This window comes from Miniopterus schreibersii (assembly GCF_964146895.1).
Source record: "Miniopterus schreibersii genome assembly, chromosome: 10".
Taxonomy (NCBI): domain Eukaryota; kingdom Metazoa; phylum Chordata; class Mammalia; order Chiroptera; family Miniopteridae; genus Miniopterus; species Miniopterus schreibersii.
The window spans coordinates 68581330-68599302 of NC_138110.1; the positions used below are offsets into that span (position 1 = coordinate 68581330).

Here is a 17973-nt window from a genome sequence, read left to right on the forward strand (position 1 = left end):
AAAGACACTGCAAGGGCTGAGCAGGCACAGATGCCAACCACTTCTCTCCTCCTGCAAGGCAGGTGTTTATGGTGAGGGGCTGCACTGGGCACGCGAGTCGCGGTCCTTGAAGTCCGCAGCCGGCCCTCCGCCACCAGCAGTCAAAGCCCTCAGAGGCAGGGGCATCAGGGCCTCTCTGCCCTTGGCCACTGGGCAGGCTCCACTGAAGGATTTCACACTAACAAGAAAAGAACATATTAAAAATGACTAATTTGGGCAAATTTTTTATTCTAGAACTTTGGAAACTGTAGCCCTGTATTAGCTGATGGATCTTTGACACAGATAATCTATCTTCCTGTTTAAAACGGAAACGAATTCCCCAACATTGTCCCAAATGGAGTAGAAAGAAACAGACAAGAGAGATGGATAGTAACACATTCAGATCCAGTCCACAGAAGGTTTGTAATTAGTACACGAGGATGGAAGAAGTAAAATATCAGATGGTAATTTTCCCTTGATGTAGCCAAGTGTAGTAGGTTTTGTTTCTGTTTCGTTTTCTTTAAAAATTAGTCATAGCCCTTGTTCTGTGAGAAACCCAAGATTTCAAGGAGACTCGAGTCTGCCCCCTTGTGTTGGAGATAGATAAAAGCAACTGCAGCTACTCTGGGTTATAACAAAAGTCAACTCATTAAAGTATCTTGGTGGCAAGGTTGCTATATACAAAACCTCGAGTGTACAGTGGGCTAATCAAGCCCACAATTGCTTCTGCATTGGATGTATTTAGAACCAGGCCACCTGCTTTGGAGGATATCAAAGGAATGGAAGAATTAGTTTGTGTCTTTCAGATAATCAGTCTATTATTAGACATCTTCCTTATATGCTGCTTCAGGTAGATTTTCAACGTCGCTGCACACACAGGGCCTGTGCTCTCAGTTATTCCTGTTTTCTCAAACAAAACTGCTGCATGTGGGGTGGTGTTGTTTTGCCATTCCCTGACTAGAGAGCCAGCTTCCACGGTGCAGCACGCTTGCAGAATCCTGTTAGCATCATATATTTATTATATTTTACTGAAGAGAACACAGGAAATGTGCCTGATATTTGAATTACAAACAGGTAAATAAAAGGTGCTGGAATATTTACAAGATCCTAAGGTATTTCCTCTTCGATCTGGTAATTGCCCCTTTATTCTTTGTAGCAGAGTTGCTACATCTGCTCATATCCACTGGGCCTCTTGTACTGTTCCCATGTGTTTCTCCTCTGGCTCCTGTGTGCTCCACTTCTAACCACCAGTTCCTATAACTCATCTGAAGGACCGCCCTTCAGCAAGGCTGGTTCAACATTAGAAAATCAATTAATGTAATCCATCACATTAACAGGTTACAGAAGAAAAATTACACAATCATATCAAGTAGACGCAGAAAAAGCCTTTGACAAAATCCAGTACCCATTCAGGATAAAAACTCTCAGCAAATGAGGAATAGAAGGATCTTCCTCAACTTGATAAAGGACATCTACAGAAAACTTTAACCTAACATCACACCCGATGGTGAGAAACTAGATGCTTTCCTGCTAAGATCAGAAACAAGGAAAGGATGTCCTTTCTTACCACTGCTTTTCATTTTATTGGAAGTCCCAGTATGGCAATAAGACAAGAAAAGTAAATAAAGGTATACCTGATTGGGAATGAAAAAAATAAAACTGTCTTTGTTCACAGATGACATAACTGTCTATGTTTAAAATCCAAAAGAATCAACCCCAAACCCTCCCAGGTTGCAGGATAAATGGTTAATATACAGAAGTCAATCACTTTCATATACCAGTAATGAACAAGTGGAATTTGAAATTAGAAACACAATACCATTTACATTAGCATTCTCTTATATGAAATACTTAAGTATAAATTTAACAAAATAGGTAGTAGATCTACATGAGGAAAACTATAAAACTCTGATGAAAGAAACAAAAGAACAACAAATAAATGGAGAGATGGTCCATGTTCATAGATAGAAAGACTCGATGTTGTCGAGATGTCAGTTCTTCCGAGCCTGATCTATAGATTCAATGCAATTCTAATAAAAATGCCGGTGAGTTACAAGGGAATCAGAAGCCCTGCCCGAGTCAAGGGGAGGGAAGATGGATACCAACGCTGGCAGGAGAAGTGTTCAAGAAAGGGTGTGGCCAGTTTTAAAAATCACCACACCGAGCAATGTTGAAATTATACTCAACTATGCTTTTACCTGGAGGCGGTGGGTAGAGAAAGGAACTAACATTTATCAAGGACAGTCTATGCGGCAGGCACCATGCTGGGCACTTTACATGCATCAGCTCATGACATTTCCCCAAAGTTGGTATCACAGTGCTCATATTCCAGCAAGGAACAAGAGACCGAGAGGGGTTCAGGAGTTAGCTCAAATCGCCTGGGCAGTAAGTGGCAGATTCTGATGCCAAAGTCAGATCTGCCTGATGCCCATCCTCCCAGACTAGTTTACATTCCTGGGAATCCAGCAAGGGGAAGTAGCATGTTGGGAAGGGATCAGAGTTAAGACTTGTGTTCATTATGGTGGTGCTTCTTAAATGTTAGTGTGCACATGTATCACCTGGGTGGCTGGTGAAGAATCTGATTTAGGAAGTCTGGGCTGGGCCTGAGATTCTGCATCTAACAAAATCCTGAGGAATGTTGCAGCTGCTGGCCTGTGCGGTAAATGGGAACACGGACCCCTTCTCATGCTCCAACTCCTCTCCCACCATTTGGAAATAATAGCGATGACCATCTGTAAGCAGACTCTGAGACCTTGGGAACCTGGCCAGTAACTCAGTCAAAGGCCAAAGAGAAACTGCTTCTAGATGTGAGCCTGGACTCTAAACAGCTAGTGTTTTGAGCTCACACCACTTGTGTAGGGGCCCATTCCCATTCCCCTGCATGGCCTGTTTTTCTGTTTTCTGTACTCTATAAAACCTTGTGCTGGGAAAGTCTGGGCAGTGGTGAAACAATAGCACCCAGTGCGGCCTGTCCACAGGCCAAATGGAACTTAGTGGGACAACTTCACCAGTGATACCCTGTGCAGTGATAGCCTTCACCAGTCAGCCGCCATCGGTGCACAGGTAAGTCCTAATAAACCCATGTCTTTCCTCCAAGTCAGTCCTCCAGGTCGCTTCTTTGGAATCCACGAACAATACTCTGAGGTTTTCTGGGACCTCAGCACTTTGCACAACATGGTCTGTGGCCTGCACTGTGGTAATCGAGTGTCTCCGTGACGATAGGGTGAAGCGCTGGGGTGTAGTGCCCAGACAAGGCCAGTGAGCCAAGAAAAGCATGCCTCCTTCCTCAGGAGCCTGATAGCCTTTGCTTTCTGTGGGCAGTCAGAACCTAAGGACAGAAGTCCAGGGTGAGTGGCGGGTGGAGGTGGAATGCTGCTGAATTCCTTAGCAGTCTGTTGCTTATTGCCAGTAGAAATGGGAAGGGGTTAGAAATTATCATTTTTTTCCTGCAAAAGTCTTTTCTTTCATTCCTTCACTTGGGCCTTCCTAGAGTTGTGTAAAAATATAGATGAATGCAAAAAGCTGGACTCCTGCAATTGTGTGTGATTCAGACACAAGGCTGAGAGTATAACTGAGTTCAGAAAAAGGCCAAGTCATAAATCAAAAGGGAGATCAAGCCAATTATTCCAAGTGAGCTGATGGATAACATTTGCTTCTCTCACTACAGCATCGGCTTCCCTAATTAAATGCAAATTTGATTGCATTTATTACTGGAAACACTGACAAGTTAAAGCTTCAATATGTCTACATCTGATGTAGCACCACCCACTGCTGTATCCATTTGGTTAATTCTGAGTGAGGCTGCACATGCTACTCGGGGACACTAGGTGGCACCTTTGCACTTTTCTTGACAAAGCCAGAATTTAAAGCTGAAACCAAGGGAATCAACTCTGGGGACTGAGCCCTGGAAATCTGTATTTTTAAGTAATTCTCCCCAGATAATTTTTCTATGGGTTGGCATTAAAAACAGCTGATGCAGTTAAACCTTTATTTTAAAAATGAGGAAGCAGACTGAGATTTACTCAGTGTGCAGAGATGAGACTTGGGGCTTTCTACCAAATCAGGACAAACAATAAGTGAAAATTGTAAAAGTTTCATGATCAAAGCATCAAAAAGATCTTGAAACATCTAAACTGTGTCCAAAAATTGCAGAAACGCCAGGGAATAAAGTGTTGACGCTCTAAAATAGTATGCCACTGTTTACTCTTCAGTTGAGCTGACACTAATATAATGAAAGATAAACTCACTTTATAAAAGACGGGTAGGCTTGTAACGTGGCCTCAGCCCCACCAGATGACAGCGTACTCTACCGAAGGCACACGGCTTGACACTCTCCAGGATGAAGGCCCAGGTCAACGAAACGCCACACGAAGCATAGTTAATATAGCAAATATTGTATCGCTTGAGTGGATGAGGCAGATGCTTACTGCATGAAGTTTAAAGTCACTTTATGTACATGTATAGAAAAGCATCGGGTGCCTCCCAAATTTTATCAGCCTCCCACATTATAATCAGATTGAAGAACCAGCTTCACTCCACGCGGCTGCAATAGTTTCTATGTCAGTATTCCCCTCTCCAGCCTTATTGCTGAGGCATATGTTAATACACATGACAAACTACTATGGGCTGGAATGTCGCCGAATGAATACAATCCTCAAATATTTATTGAGCACCTGCCTGGCGACGGGCACCGTTCTATAAGTAGAGCACACAAGCAAATTAAAGGAAGCTTAGGCGAGTGAATAATTCATAACACGGCCTATGTTTCAGGACTGAAGGTTTTGGGCAGAGGGATGGAAGGTAGACTCCATTCTTTATTGTTTTACTTTTGATAGACCAGAGAGGAGGGAAGAAGAAAAGAAGAAGTCTGGGAGGGAAAAAAGCATAGCTCTATTCAACCTTCGGAATCCTAGACGTCATCTGGGACTTGGCAAGATATCATCGAGAACCAAATCCATTCTTTGCTGACTTCTTGAAGGAGGCACCACGGCCAAACCATGGCCTCACTTCTCGCACCTCCAGCCCCTTTCCTCTCCCCACAGTGCTCCTACCTTGCTCGAGTGCCCTCAGCCTCTCAGGCACCACATTCCCTAACAAACTGCTCTTCGCCAGCCCTTGCTGGCCTTGGCTCCTGCCCCATGTGCTGCGTCCAGGTGCCTTTTATGTGTGTAGTTGGGTCAATGCTGGAATATCCCTAATGATGAGGATCTCAATACTTTCCAAGGCGGCCCCTTCTGTGGCTGGAGAACACACACCGTGTCCGAGTCCTGCGCAGTACTGAGGCCTGGAGGCGCTTTCTCTGGGTAGCTCTTCCTATTTTTCCTCCCAGGGGAATCCTAGAGGACCCCGAATGCCCCTCCTCTCGGGCAGCCATTCAGCGGCTGAGGAAAGCCATGTGCACCTCTCTCCCCGAGTCTTTGGCAGCGATCACCAGTGTCCCGACCAGCTGTCAAACTGCCTCAGTTCTAGATTCTCTGTGATGTCAGAGCCTTTCTTCTGATGCACCTGTTACACACTGTCCAAGGGGACATGGAACGAAGCAGACACCCGCACAGGGCAGCTAACGTGGCGGGAAGTTTTGCTGCGACGACCAGGTGTGCACCGAGAGCAGAAATGTTAACAAGGACTCCCCGCCATTCTTCCTCACCCTTATTTCCCCGTCGCAACACTCTAGGTGATCTCTCGGGATCACACCTGTGTTTATTTCACCTCTGCAGTAAACGTCCCTGGAAGGAAGGACCCGTGCCTCAGTTTCACCGCTGTGTCCCCAGCACACAGCACTGGGCGTGGCCCGTGGCAGGCACGTGTGGACACACAGTGACCTGAAACGGAAGAACAGGTATCTGAACATGGGTCTCTTTGAAAGGAATGCAGAGGCAGAAGGAGGGCCATGGCAAGAAGCTACTCCCAGGAAAGAAAATAGCCAACCGAGACATCAATAAGCTGGAACCTGAGTGTGCGTGTGCGCGCGTGTGTGTGCGTGTTCCCAACTAAGGGGGTCTACAGAGGCCAAAAGGGAGGGAAGGGAGAGATGCTGGCTCAGAACAAAATAAATCCATACCCAGCAAAATAGAGCTACTGGGAGAGACAGGTGACAACTCCAGTGTGAAAAGCAGCAAGAACCTCTCTGACCGTTCCAGCGTGGCAGGGAAGAGCGTGTCTGGGGCCAGACGACCCGGGGTGGGGCTGAAGGAGAGGACGGTCCACAGACGCAACATAAAGCAGAGCCTGGCCGTTGGAAGAAAGGCCTCAAACCCTGCAAAACTACAGAGAGATAAAAGTCCTACGGAGGGGCGAGGCTGGACATGCAAAATCACAGGAGCACCGAGGGACGCCCAAGAGCAGGCGGAGGGCATCGCAGCGACGCATGACCGTTCCCCTGAGCAGAGAAGGCTGCGTGTGCAGCAGAAAGGGCCTGAGTTCAAGGCAGGGCTGGCGAAGAAATAAATACAAGACGCCTCGGCATATCCCGAAAAATCTCTCAGCTCTGGGAATAAAGAAAAACGTACATACTTCCAGGAAAGAAAGAAGAATTAGAGTATCCACGGGCTTATTTTCTAAAAACCCGAAGCTTAAAGAACGGCCGCCGTCGGTGCCTGGCTGAGCGGTGTTCCAGCTCTGCCGCGTGACCGCTGGGTGACCTTTCGGCACGACCCTTGTGCTCTCTAAGCCCCGAGTGAGCGATCTGTAGAACAGGGCAACGTCACCTACCCCCCCCCAAAAACACACACACACGCAGCAAGGCTCCGGCGAGGGCACGTCTGTGCAAACGTATTAGTTCCATGACCCGCAGCCCTGCATCCCACAGAGAAAGCCAAGCTGTGAATCGGTTACCAGCAAGCTGGGAAGGAAGGAGCACACACACCTAACACTCACATGGGTTTGCGGACAAATAGTTGTGGGTCTTTTGCATCTACTGGCAACATTTCATGAAGGTCTGAAAAAGTTTTGTTACTATTGCCCCACCCCCACGGTCCCCTCCATCACCACCTTAAACTCGCAGGCGGCTCTTATTTTCAGGTTCCTCCTTCCTTTCCTGTTTGGCCTGATCCACGGAACAACCTTCCGAGGCAGGCAGGTGTAGTGTGGAGCTGAGGGGGTGTCAGCCGGCCGGGGAAGGGCTCTGTCCTTAACTGAAGAGCTGACTCCACACCTGGACCTCTGTCCACAGCACAGTGGCCGCAGAGAAATGGGGTGGCCGCAGAGAAACAGAGTGGCCGCAGAGAAATGGGCGGCCCAGCACACGGAGGCCTCCCCTTCAGAGCCAGGCTCACCAGCGGGCCGAGAGGGCGCAGAGCCCAGGTTCGCGGTGTGACATTATCAAAGCTCAGAGTCTTGGGAAGCTGACTATTTTTATCTACCCCCCCCCCCCATTCTGGGTTAATTTCTCTTCAGTTGGTGCTCCTTTACAAAGTCTTGTCAATTCCTCTGCTTTGTTTTTACTCATTGACTTGGAAGTTTGAAGCAGAGCTGATGGGTTGAAAATTGTTTCCCCATTTAGGCTCCTCGTTGGTAACGCCGAATCAGAACCACAAAGATGGGGGGATCTGGGAGGTGGAAAATCACAGCATTCAAGACCTGTCACGTAGGTGCCGCCTGCTCCCTGGGCTCTCAGGCCGCAAGGCGAGAGCATTAGCAGGCCAAGTGACAATGGGTGGTAACTGTGCATTCAGAAGATCCACTTTTACATAAAGGAATGGAACTTCTTACCCTTTGGAAGACAATGAACTTATCAATAAAAATGAACTGGTAATCAGCACACATTTCCAACAGCAGAAGGGCTTTCAAATCACAGCACTGATGTGGCCACTGACACGTAGGCTCAAGGTTCCCAAACGGAGGTGCCCCGAGGACCTCGGGCAGCTCGCAGGGTGCGGCAGGGCCCTTTGAAGTTTTTGAAGGAAACAGCCATGTCTAACCTCCGTCAGTCACCTCGTAAATCGCCAGCTCAAGGTAGTTAAGTTTCTACCTTTGGTTGTGCTACATCAGTGAAGGCCAAGCTGTGTATTTGGCAGTTGTCACGACAAAAAATCACAAAAAAAGCAAGTTCTGCGTAAAAGTCGCCGTGGAACTGGAAATGCGGGCGCGGTATCCAACCTGGCTCCGAGGCTCGCGGGGTGCGCGGTGCCCAACGGATGCGCGCATTTCATCAGGGTTTTCTTTAAAAATGACAAAGTTTTAAATCTCAGTGTATATTATTTGTTAAATACGTATTAAATTGTTTGGATTGAACTACTTAACAAATGGAAAGGAAACGATTCCTTTTGGCCTGGGGGGCACTGGGAGAAAACTGCTGAGACAGTGGAGGCTGTGAACCAAGGGAGTTACAGCATCAGGTGAAAACAAACGAAAGGGGGCAGTGGAGATACGCTAGATCTTCCTTCTCCATAGTTTCCTGTACTTTAAGAATTACTCTCATATGCTGAACAAAATTAAAGGTTATAAAAACCATATCCTCGGGTGAGAATTAAAAAAATGAGACTTAAAAAAATTAAAGGTTATTACAAATAGTTCCCCAAAGGAGTGCTTTTGCTTCTGTGAATGAAACTATCTGCTGGGCGTACCAGAGAGTTTCACTTTGGGGTTTTATTGTACGTTGCTCACGTGGCCCGTTTCCTGCTCCACAAATTCGGGATCCAGCTTTAGGACACTGGGGTTTTGCAGAAACCTGTTTCCACACGCACCTCCCCTTGGCGCTCTTTGAAAAGAACACACCCGTTTCCCAACCCTGCAGCCTTCAGGAAAGGACCTTGGCTTGGGGTTTCCAGCGGATGGGGCCTCTCAGCCTAAAAGCTGGCAGATCAGCAAAGACGGGCGGGCGGAGGGCGGGGGCGGCTGCCAATGTCACGGGTGCTCCTGCCAGCGCAGCCGTTTCCCCGGCTCCTGCCTCTCGGTGGAAGGAATGGCCTGCGGCATCCTGCAGGTCTGTGGTGAAAGAGATCACCCGAAACCCGCCCTGAGGAAACTCACTTGAAAGCACCCCCAAGGGAAAGAGATCTGGGGTGTTTGCTGGTCTCTGCTGTTCTCAGAGAAGCCACACTCTGTGTAACTTAGGGAGTTATCTATAAAACTGAGACACCCACATACAGTATCTGTCATGCTGACGGTGAGAGAAAGCAAACCCAAAACATGGCTCTCCTCCTAGACGAGGCAACTTGTATTATACTTTGTACTTGCGATAATTGGGTTTGTTTCATTTTTAAGAAGTGTATTGACCACTAATATTCTAAATAACAGCCAGCCCTTTGAGTAGTACTGCTATACCTGCTTTTAACAGATGAAGAAACAAGCACACAGAGGTTGAGTGACTTGCACAAGGTCCAATACCTGGAGCAGGCAGAACCGTGGTTCTGGATTGATCTTGGAGAGTCTGGCTCCAGAGGGCTCTCAGGCAAGGCACTGTCACTGCCTCTTGGTAAAGTTATTTTCTTATCTTGGGGTATCTTTCATTAGGCATGAAGACTATATTCTTTCAAAATCCAAAATGATATTTTCCCTGAATTTTCTAAGAAGTATAGCCACTCCATTCTCAAAGCTTTCACAACCGAGGGTGTATATATTATATTATCTATTCTACTGTAACATTCATCATATTTTGTTCGTCTGTTCAAATTTTTCTCCCCCACTAGACTACGTACTCTGTAGAGATGGGGACCGAACATTGTCTTTCTCTGGAGCTTCACTGCCTAGAGCGTAGTGGGCTCACATTCACAATCAATGCTTGATGAAGAGATGAAAGCTAATGCTACAGCAGTGCAGTTGCCTTTGGTGCTGTGCCTGCATTTCCTCGGCCCACCTTGGGGGTCACCTGTAGGCAGCTCCTGTCCACGCTGAAGGTTTCCTGATTCTCTCTGCCTGAAAGTGTTTTCTGGCTCCTGGGGCACGCGTGGCCAAATGTGGGGCAGGTGGATTTTACTAGGAGATTAATTCCTGGGAGCCACATACAGCCAGTGAGGGATTGGAGGTGGTGGGCAGATGCCCCAACTTCCCTGCCGCGACAAGTCTGAAGTGCGTTCTATAAAGTCCCTCAGGGCGTCGCCAGCAGGACTGGGCCCCAGCTGCCTGCAACAGTTCCTGTTCATTAACACACCCTTTCTTGACCTGTCTTCCTTCCTAGTCTCAGGACTCTCCTCCCTCAGAGCCACAGAGAAGTTAATTCTGCCAACAACCTAAATGAGCTTCGAAGCAGACTCTTCCCCAGTAGAGCCCTCGGATGGGAAGGCAGCCCAGCTGACACCTTGATCTCAGCCCTGTGAGAGCCTGAGCAGAGGATCTTGCTAAACTCTGCCTGACTCCTGACCTATGAAAACTGTGAGGCTGTTAATAAATGTGTGTGTTATAACCGGCTGAATTTTTGGTAACTTTTACCAAAATGTTGGTATCTGGAAGTGGGGTGCTGCTGTAACAAACACCTGAACACGTGCGGATTAGCTTGCTAGGGCTGCCATCACAAAGAACGTCTCTGGGTGGCTTAAACAAGAGAGATTGATTTCCTCACAGTCTGGAGGCTGAAAGTCCCAGATTAAGGTGTCAGCAAGGTGTTTCTTCCAAGGCCTCTCTTCTTGGTTTGCAGATGGCTGTCCTCTTGTGGTGTCTTCATTTCTCTGTGACTGCATGCCCCAGGTGTCTCTTTCTCTTCTTAGAAAGGACACCGGTTCTATAGGATTAGGGCTCCAGCCTTATGACCTGTTTAACCTTAACTGCCTCCTTAAAGGACCGTCTCCAAATGCAGTCACAAGGGGGCTTCAGCATATAAATTTTGGAAGGACAGGGTTCAGTCCATAACAATACAGAATTGTCTCCTGGAGTTATGTGGAAAGCAGAAGCTGGAAGTGATAAACATGTTGACATATGTAAGAAGATTTCCAAGAAAAGTGTGGCAGGTGCTGCCTGGTTTCTTTCTGCTTATAGTAAATGCAAGAGGAGAGAGATTAATTGAAGGAAGGACTTAAAAAACACATACTAGGATCTCATGTCTTTAAAAATTCTGAGCTTCTCCAGATGGCAAATGCAAAAATGAAGAGCTGCCTCTCAAGAAAGCCTGTTCTGTGGGTGTGAAGGTGCAGCTGCTAAAACTCAGGAAGACCGGAGGTCAGGATATGCAATCCCACAAAGGCCTTTTTAAGAAATTAAGGGTGTGCCTGGCAGATCTTCTCAATCAAAGTAGAGAAACTCTAGGAAGCTGAAGGGCATTGTCCCTCAGTGGTCGTAGCAGTAGGCCAAATGACAGGAGGGTTTATCTTAAAAATATCTGTGGGTATAGCTCTTGCCTAATGGAGTGAACCACAGCAAAATCCACACAAGGTTTACAAAGTCATCGAGAAACTGTTTAAACAAAAACATTGCTAAAAGGGACAGAGACCTTACAAAACAAAAGGAGGCTGTCAGACTCCTCAAATTCTAGCGGCAATAGAAGCAGGCTGATAAAACTACAAACACAGGCTGCCTTTCATGAAAAGGAGCAGAACCCAGAACCGGAGGGTGGGGCCTGAGCCACAGAGCATCGTTCCTGAGCCCCGACAGCTCAGGGAGGAACTCCCAGCATCTGCCAGGCTGGTTTCACGAGAGCTCCGGACCAGTGACTCTTTTTTACCTTCCATTTCCCCCGTTTTGACTGGAATGTCTGTAACTGTGACCCTATGCCTGACCCACCATCACATGCTGGGAGGGCTAGGGGCAGATACTGGTCACTTTAGTTTCACAGGTCCCCAGCTGCAGAGAAACTGCGGCCCAGCAGCAGTGCTTAACAGATGACACTCAAGCCCTTTATCCACCCCTGACCGCAATTTAACTTTAAGATGATGCCCTCATGGGATGACACTGAGGGGACCTTGGGCTGGGGTGAATGTATCTTGCATGTGGGAGAGACAATGGGGAGCAGGGTGGACAAGCCCGAGGCTAACACCCCCTGCTGGTGCTCCTGCCTGTGTGTCATCCCCTCTCCATGGGTGAGGGCAGGTCCTGTGCCCTGCTTCTAACCAACAGACCATGGCAAAGGCGATGGGATGTCACTCCCGTGGTTGTTTTACATGACATGGCATCAGTGCTGGGACATCCCTTTGTGATCCCATTGTGATAAATACATAAGACTCCAAGCAGAGTGGCTCTCGCTCTCCCGTAGTCTGTGACCCTATGCCTGACCCACCATCACATGCTGGGAGGGCTGGGGGCAGATGCTGGTCACTTTAGTTTCACAGGTCCCGAGGAAGCAAGTTACCAGGAGCTCCACAGACAAGAAGTGCCTTCTGCCAACAACCTAAGAGCTGGGAAGGGGGCTCTTCCCCAGTCACGCCTCCAGAGGGCAGTGGAGCCCAGCCGATGGCAGTCCTGTGAGCCCTTGAGCAGAGGGACCCAGCTAAGCCTGCCCGGACTCCTGGAAACCGTGTGATAATAAACGTGTGTTCTTTTAAGCCATGAAGTCTGTGGTAACTTGTTATGCAGCAGTGAGAAACTAGTACAAAGATTCTCAAAAGGCAGTGGATTGTGTGATGAGAGCAAATGCTTAGATTAGTGCCATCTCGGGCACAGCTTTTTTCATTGACGTTTTAACACTATTGGTAAGAGCAGGAGCATCCAGCCGGTTGGACAGAGATGTGCCGCTTGGAAATGATCAAAGTATTGATAAACTGCTTTCTCCCTGGTTTAAACGGAGTCAACCACAGAATGCTTATATTTAATATTACACGACAAAAATGATAAAAACTAGGATTTGACAGTGCTGCAAAGAAGCCCACAGTTGCCATCTTAGCGCCCCAATTTCTATAGGATGCTAAGTGAGAGGTAAAATTAAATCTTTCAAGTTCCACGCATGTGTGGGAGGCACAGAGAGCCACGTGCCTTTCCTTTTGATTTAGAAGGATCATCTTCGGTTAGGTCACCCCTGCCGGAGAGAAGCAGTAGGGCCAATAAGGCGATCCTGACAGTAACATCTCCCTTTATAGAGAATTTCCCAGTTATCAAAGCACAGCCGTCCTCATTTGAGGAGTTCAGCTGACAGGACTTCAGGGCAGGCCACCCAGTGGGAAACCAACAGAAGTCGGGAGAGAAGCTTGTGATCTGAAGGTTCGCCGTTTGACCTCAAATATGATCAGCTCAAGGAGCAGCCAGGCCATCCCGGAGACGAGTAGTGCACATCTGGACATTTTCTCACTTGCTTCTTGGTGCACACTTTCATTGCCACCTCCTGATTAAATATTCTGCCTAATTCACGTGAGAAGACTGTATGGATTACATGCATAATGAAGGCCTCTGCAAAGGGCTCCGAGTGCTCTACAGCTAGAAAAGGAAGTCAGATGGCAGTAATGATAAGGAATAGTAGGGAGGTAGGCATTTAAATGATAGCCCTGTCAGATTCTCAAGTGAGTGCTAGTTCAGGGGCTAGCTCTGGGCTTCCTAAATGCTCGAATCAGAAGCACCCCTAGACACAGAAACAATATCTGACATCTGACATTCATTGCCCTGTGACCTTGGGAAAATTCACTTTAGCTGCCTGGGTCAGTTGTGTCATCTGTCAGAGGAAAAGGTGGGAGTGAGAAGGAAGTGACTTTGTTTTGACTTAGCAGCATTTGTGCAAGCAACACTCGTGTCTAAACACACCCATATCATCAGGGGGCAGGCTGGTACGGCGGTTACGAGCATGGGTTTCTGAGTCTGAGGTTGGGGTCTGAATGCTGGGCCTCTTCCAGTTACTAGTTGTGGGACTTTCAGTCACTTCTTTAACCTTGCTAAGTCTTGTTCCAGACCACTTGCAGCCGGTTCCAGACCACTGCGATAAAGTATCACAATGAAGCCAACTGTAATCTTTTTTGCTGCTGGAGGGTCTTGCCTTCAATTTGTAAAAAAAACAACATGTTTGAAGCACAATAAATCAAAGCTCAAAGTGAGGTATGTCTGTACCTAAAAGATGAAGTAAGACCACTCATTTGAAAAGAAATGAGGGCTGAGATGGTGTATCCGTCAGTTTTCAATAATGCTGCATAACAAACCACCCCACACTCAGTGTCATACAATGGATGTGGGGCCGGGCGACTGCTTCAAGCTGTAGGGATGCAGATGGGTCAGGGTCGTTCTGCTCACTCTTCTGAAATCACTGAACTATCCAAGGCATGTTCTTAACGGTGAGAGTAAAAGCACTAAGGGAAATCTCAGCTGTCCATTTCAACCCTTTGCTCACATCACCTCATTGGTCAAAATCAAGTCACATGACCAAGTCCAAGTTCAAGGGGTGGAGAAGTACTTAGCCCTCCATGAGACTATGGCAAGAGGAATGAAAAACTGAGTTAAAGAATTCAGTCCAACATATGGTATAGGTGAGGCACCTATGCAAACATGCCTGATCAGGGCCATGGTTGATCACTGACATCTCTGATTTTTATTATTGTTGTTTTTTCCAAACTTTGCTAGGCCAATTAATCTTCCTTGAAGCAAACTGGAAAATTTCTCTTGCTCAAAAGCACCACCACTCCTCACCTGTCTGATACTACAAAAGAAGGTTCTCTCTTTGGAATTATTGTTGTTTCCCTATGGTCCTGTTGTCAAAAGCAAATACTTTGGAGGGGTATATGTGGGGGCACACAAAGTAATCATTAACCCTTTGGGGAAGAAAGGCACAGGAGGAGGAAAGATAGGGTGTGGGGTAACCGAACGCAGCTGGGTCTCCAATATTAGGTCTGGTTGCAAATTAGAAACTGGGTGTGAGAATTTGGGGCCAGTGTGATGCTTTTCTTCCAGTCTCTGTGGCAGTGGAAAGGTTGAAAGGCACATTGAAAAGGGAAGGAGGGATTCCAGAAGGTAACAGGCAATGAGACAGTTAAGAGAGTCCAAGTCTGCTTTCCTGGCAAGAACAAATGTGACCATTCAGCCTGCCCTTTACACATCTACCTCAGCAGGAATTTCGGTAATGTTGCTTATGATGTTCTTATAGACAAAATGACGTTAGATATAAAAGATAGTTTCTCAAAGATAGTTGCTAAGTGTTTTAGAGGGCTCCTCCCCACACCTTTGGGTGTTCAGGTTATCTCAGTTTGCCTACATGCCATTGGTATTGTATATGAACTTTAGCTTTTGATACAAGTTTGAGTCAACCTGTGGCTTCTGGTTAAATTTCTGAAATTTTAGAAATCCTGGCCAGTATAAACTTGCATTGATAATATATTATGTGGATAAATTCCTTTATAATTACCTAAATCAAGAGTCTCAAAATGTGGTCCCAGGACCAGAAGCATCAGTATCACCTGGAAACTTATCAGAAATGTAAATTCTTGGGCCCCATCCCAGTCCTACTGAATCAGGAACTCTGGGGACAGGTCCAGCAATCATGTCTTATCAAGCCCCCCAGGTGATTCTGAGGGACTGTAGTTTGAGAAACACTGATCTAAAAAAATCTACATACAAGAGGTGTGTCCTGGTAAGCATGACATGCAATTTAAAGAAAGTTCTGATTAGGAACAGCTGAAAACCCAAATCAACAAAGAAGAGAGAGTTGGTTGCAATGGGAGATTTCCATTCAGAACCAGCCTGTCTGAAGCTCACGGACAAATACTGAAAGACTGGTGTTTGGCTACAACATAGGGCACTGTACCCTTCTTCCATTTACTGCTTTTATGTCAGGATCATCCAGTCCGCGTGGTATACTTTGGCCCCTTAAACCTTTCCCTTTCTTTTTTCTAAGAGGTTGGTGGAGTCAGTAGGATTCCCTGGAGCCATCAATGTTGTTCAAGAGCTGCCGACAGTGCCAACTCGACTCATAGGATTTCGAGAGAGAGAAGGGATAAATCTAAAGAAGTTTGGTGAGAGTATGAGGTACAGTTAGAAGCATTTGATTAACTCCACTCTTTCTGAGAAAATTTCAACCTTGCTGACTCTTGTTCATCATTTCTTGTCTGTTTTTATTTCACTTTTTTCCTCGCAGGTAAAACTGTGCCTGAGATCTCATTTGCAGAAACCCATGGCTGGATCTAGACTTGAGATGTATTTTCTAGTCTTCCCCCAGATGGCATTGAAGTGTCTATATCAAATATTTTCCTTTCATTCAGTCAGACTGGATGCTCACACATTTGGCATTAGGGCTAGAAAGCGATAAAGTGAGTAAGAGCATCACAGGGCTCAGGAGCTCAGCATGTAGAAAACCTCGCTGCAACTCTCAGTGGGGCCTTTAAATTTTGTCATAGAGGGTAATAGGCCAGCTCAGCCAGAATATGGAAAAAATGAGCTAGACGGTCCTCTGAAGTCCTACGTCCACTGAGCATGGAGGATCGTCACTGAGATGGGAGCTTCCCCCTTTACTGCTGGCCAGGGCCTGCTATGACCAGTGAAAAGCCATCATGAAATACACGATGCCCTGTCCTCACCCAATAACAAACATGCTCTCTAAAAGGGAGCGCGTATCCTGGGCCTTCAGCTAGGACGTTACACTACGACTCTAGAATGTTCTACAGTATCCTTCTGGAATGTTCCTTGTCAAATGATAACAGTAGTCAAGGGTAAGAAAATAAGCCCTCATTTCACTTGGGCATCTTTCCTTTACCATGATGACCAATAGCAGAGGACCTTTCTGGGTACATTGAATGTTCCAACTTCCAGTTTTTATAAAAACTTGGGATGTGAAAAAAATAATGAAACCAAAACAGGAAATTTTTTCCAATCCCTACTTCTTTTTAGATGTGGCCCGCCCTATTATTTGGTCATTAATTAAACATTAGCTTTCTCTTGGGAGGGAAATAAGTTCAATAGTAAGATATTGCCTATTATTAACCAGTCGAGTAGGCTAATTAGTTTCTACATATATATATGATTACATATATAAAACCCATATATGTATATGTCTATGTCTATGCATGTGTGTATATATGCATATGTATAAAAATCATTTACTGTAAAACATGCTAATACTAAATATTATATAAAAGAAAAGTTTAAACAGTTTGAGGGCAAATGCAAAACAACAAAAGTTTGCCCACTATAACGTTTAATCAAAAGTTATTGCCAATAGTTATCAGAAGGGGTGGGTAATATTCTTCCGTATAAAGATTAGCAAACATCATTTGAAGTGAAATAAACATTTCCTATTTTGTGATTGTATTTTATGTCTGATTTTAAAAAACCTCACATCTAAAAGCTGAGGTTCCTTTGCATGTGCTACAATTTACAACAATTGGTGAGCATTATAACCACTGAAGGATAATTGCGGCTAATCTGTGGATATTTAAAAACAAACACACTGCTTGGGCATTTTATAGTTTGCCCGTAATGATGATACACTTCACCAAATGACAACATGCTTCTTCAGCCAACTGAAAGACAAATCCTCGCCTTACCTTCATGGGAGCCAGCTGGATGGGTGTGATGCACGAAGGGTCCACCATGGGCTTCGGCCTGTTGGCCGTGTCTGCTAACAGACTATGCCACTGCTGGGGCAGGCCCGTGAACTTCTGCTCTTGCGGATCAAACCCAGTATGAACCCTGTGTTCAAAGTTGGATGGGCCGGATATTTCAATCTTTTTCTTTTTCTTTCCAAACATGATGCAAAAACCTGGGAAACGCAAACAGAAAAGAGGCAGCTGTTAGTATCTTGCCAGCAGAAGACCACAGGGAAATTATTAATCCACTCACAGTTACATCTTTTCAGCCATTCCTCTATATACCAGCTACAAAAGATGAAAGTTGGATTTTCAGGGTTTGTAGTTAATTTCATTCAAATTTTTTTTCCTCTCCTTGCACTTGCTATGTAGAGTATAGTTCCCTGCCCCATTGATTGGAGGGTCACACTCAGGTCACAGCACTGGACATATATCCTAGCTGAGTAGCAGCTATCCGCTAGGTGAGCCCAGGCAAACCAGCAGAAGAACCACCTAGCCGAGCTGGACTCAAAGTGCTGACCTACAGAATCAGGACACAGATAAATGGCTGTTGCTATAGGCCATTATATTTTGGAGTAAATTGTTGCATGGAAAAAAG

The 17973-nt window shown here is 46.1% G+C and overlaps 1 protein-coding gene across 2 annotated transcripts in view; it reads right to left on the reverse strand.

Annotated features, from left to right (window-relative positions):
- PAK5 (p21 (RAC1) activated kinase 5) overlaps window positions 1-17973 on the reverse strand; it is a 166183-nt gene that overhangs the window by 43160 nt on the left and 105050 nt on the right. For both annotated transcript variants that reach the window (XM_081148684.1, XM_081148685.1), the window contains exon 3: window positions 17334-17548. In XM_081148684.1, the coding sequence (XP_081004810.1) occupies window positions 17334-17537 (204 nt within the window). In that variant the 5' untranslated portion in view covers window positions 17538-17548. The remainder of the gene's footprint in view (window positions 1-17333; window positions 17549-17973) is intronic.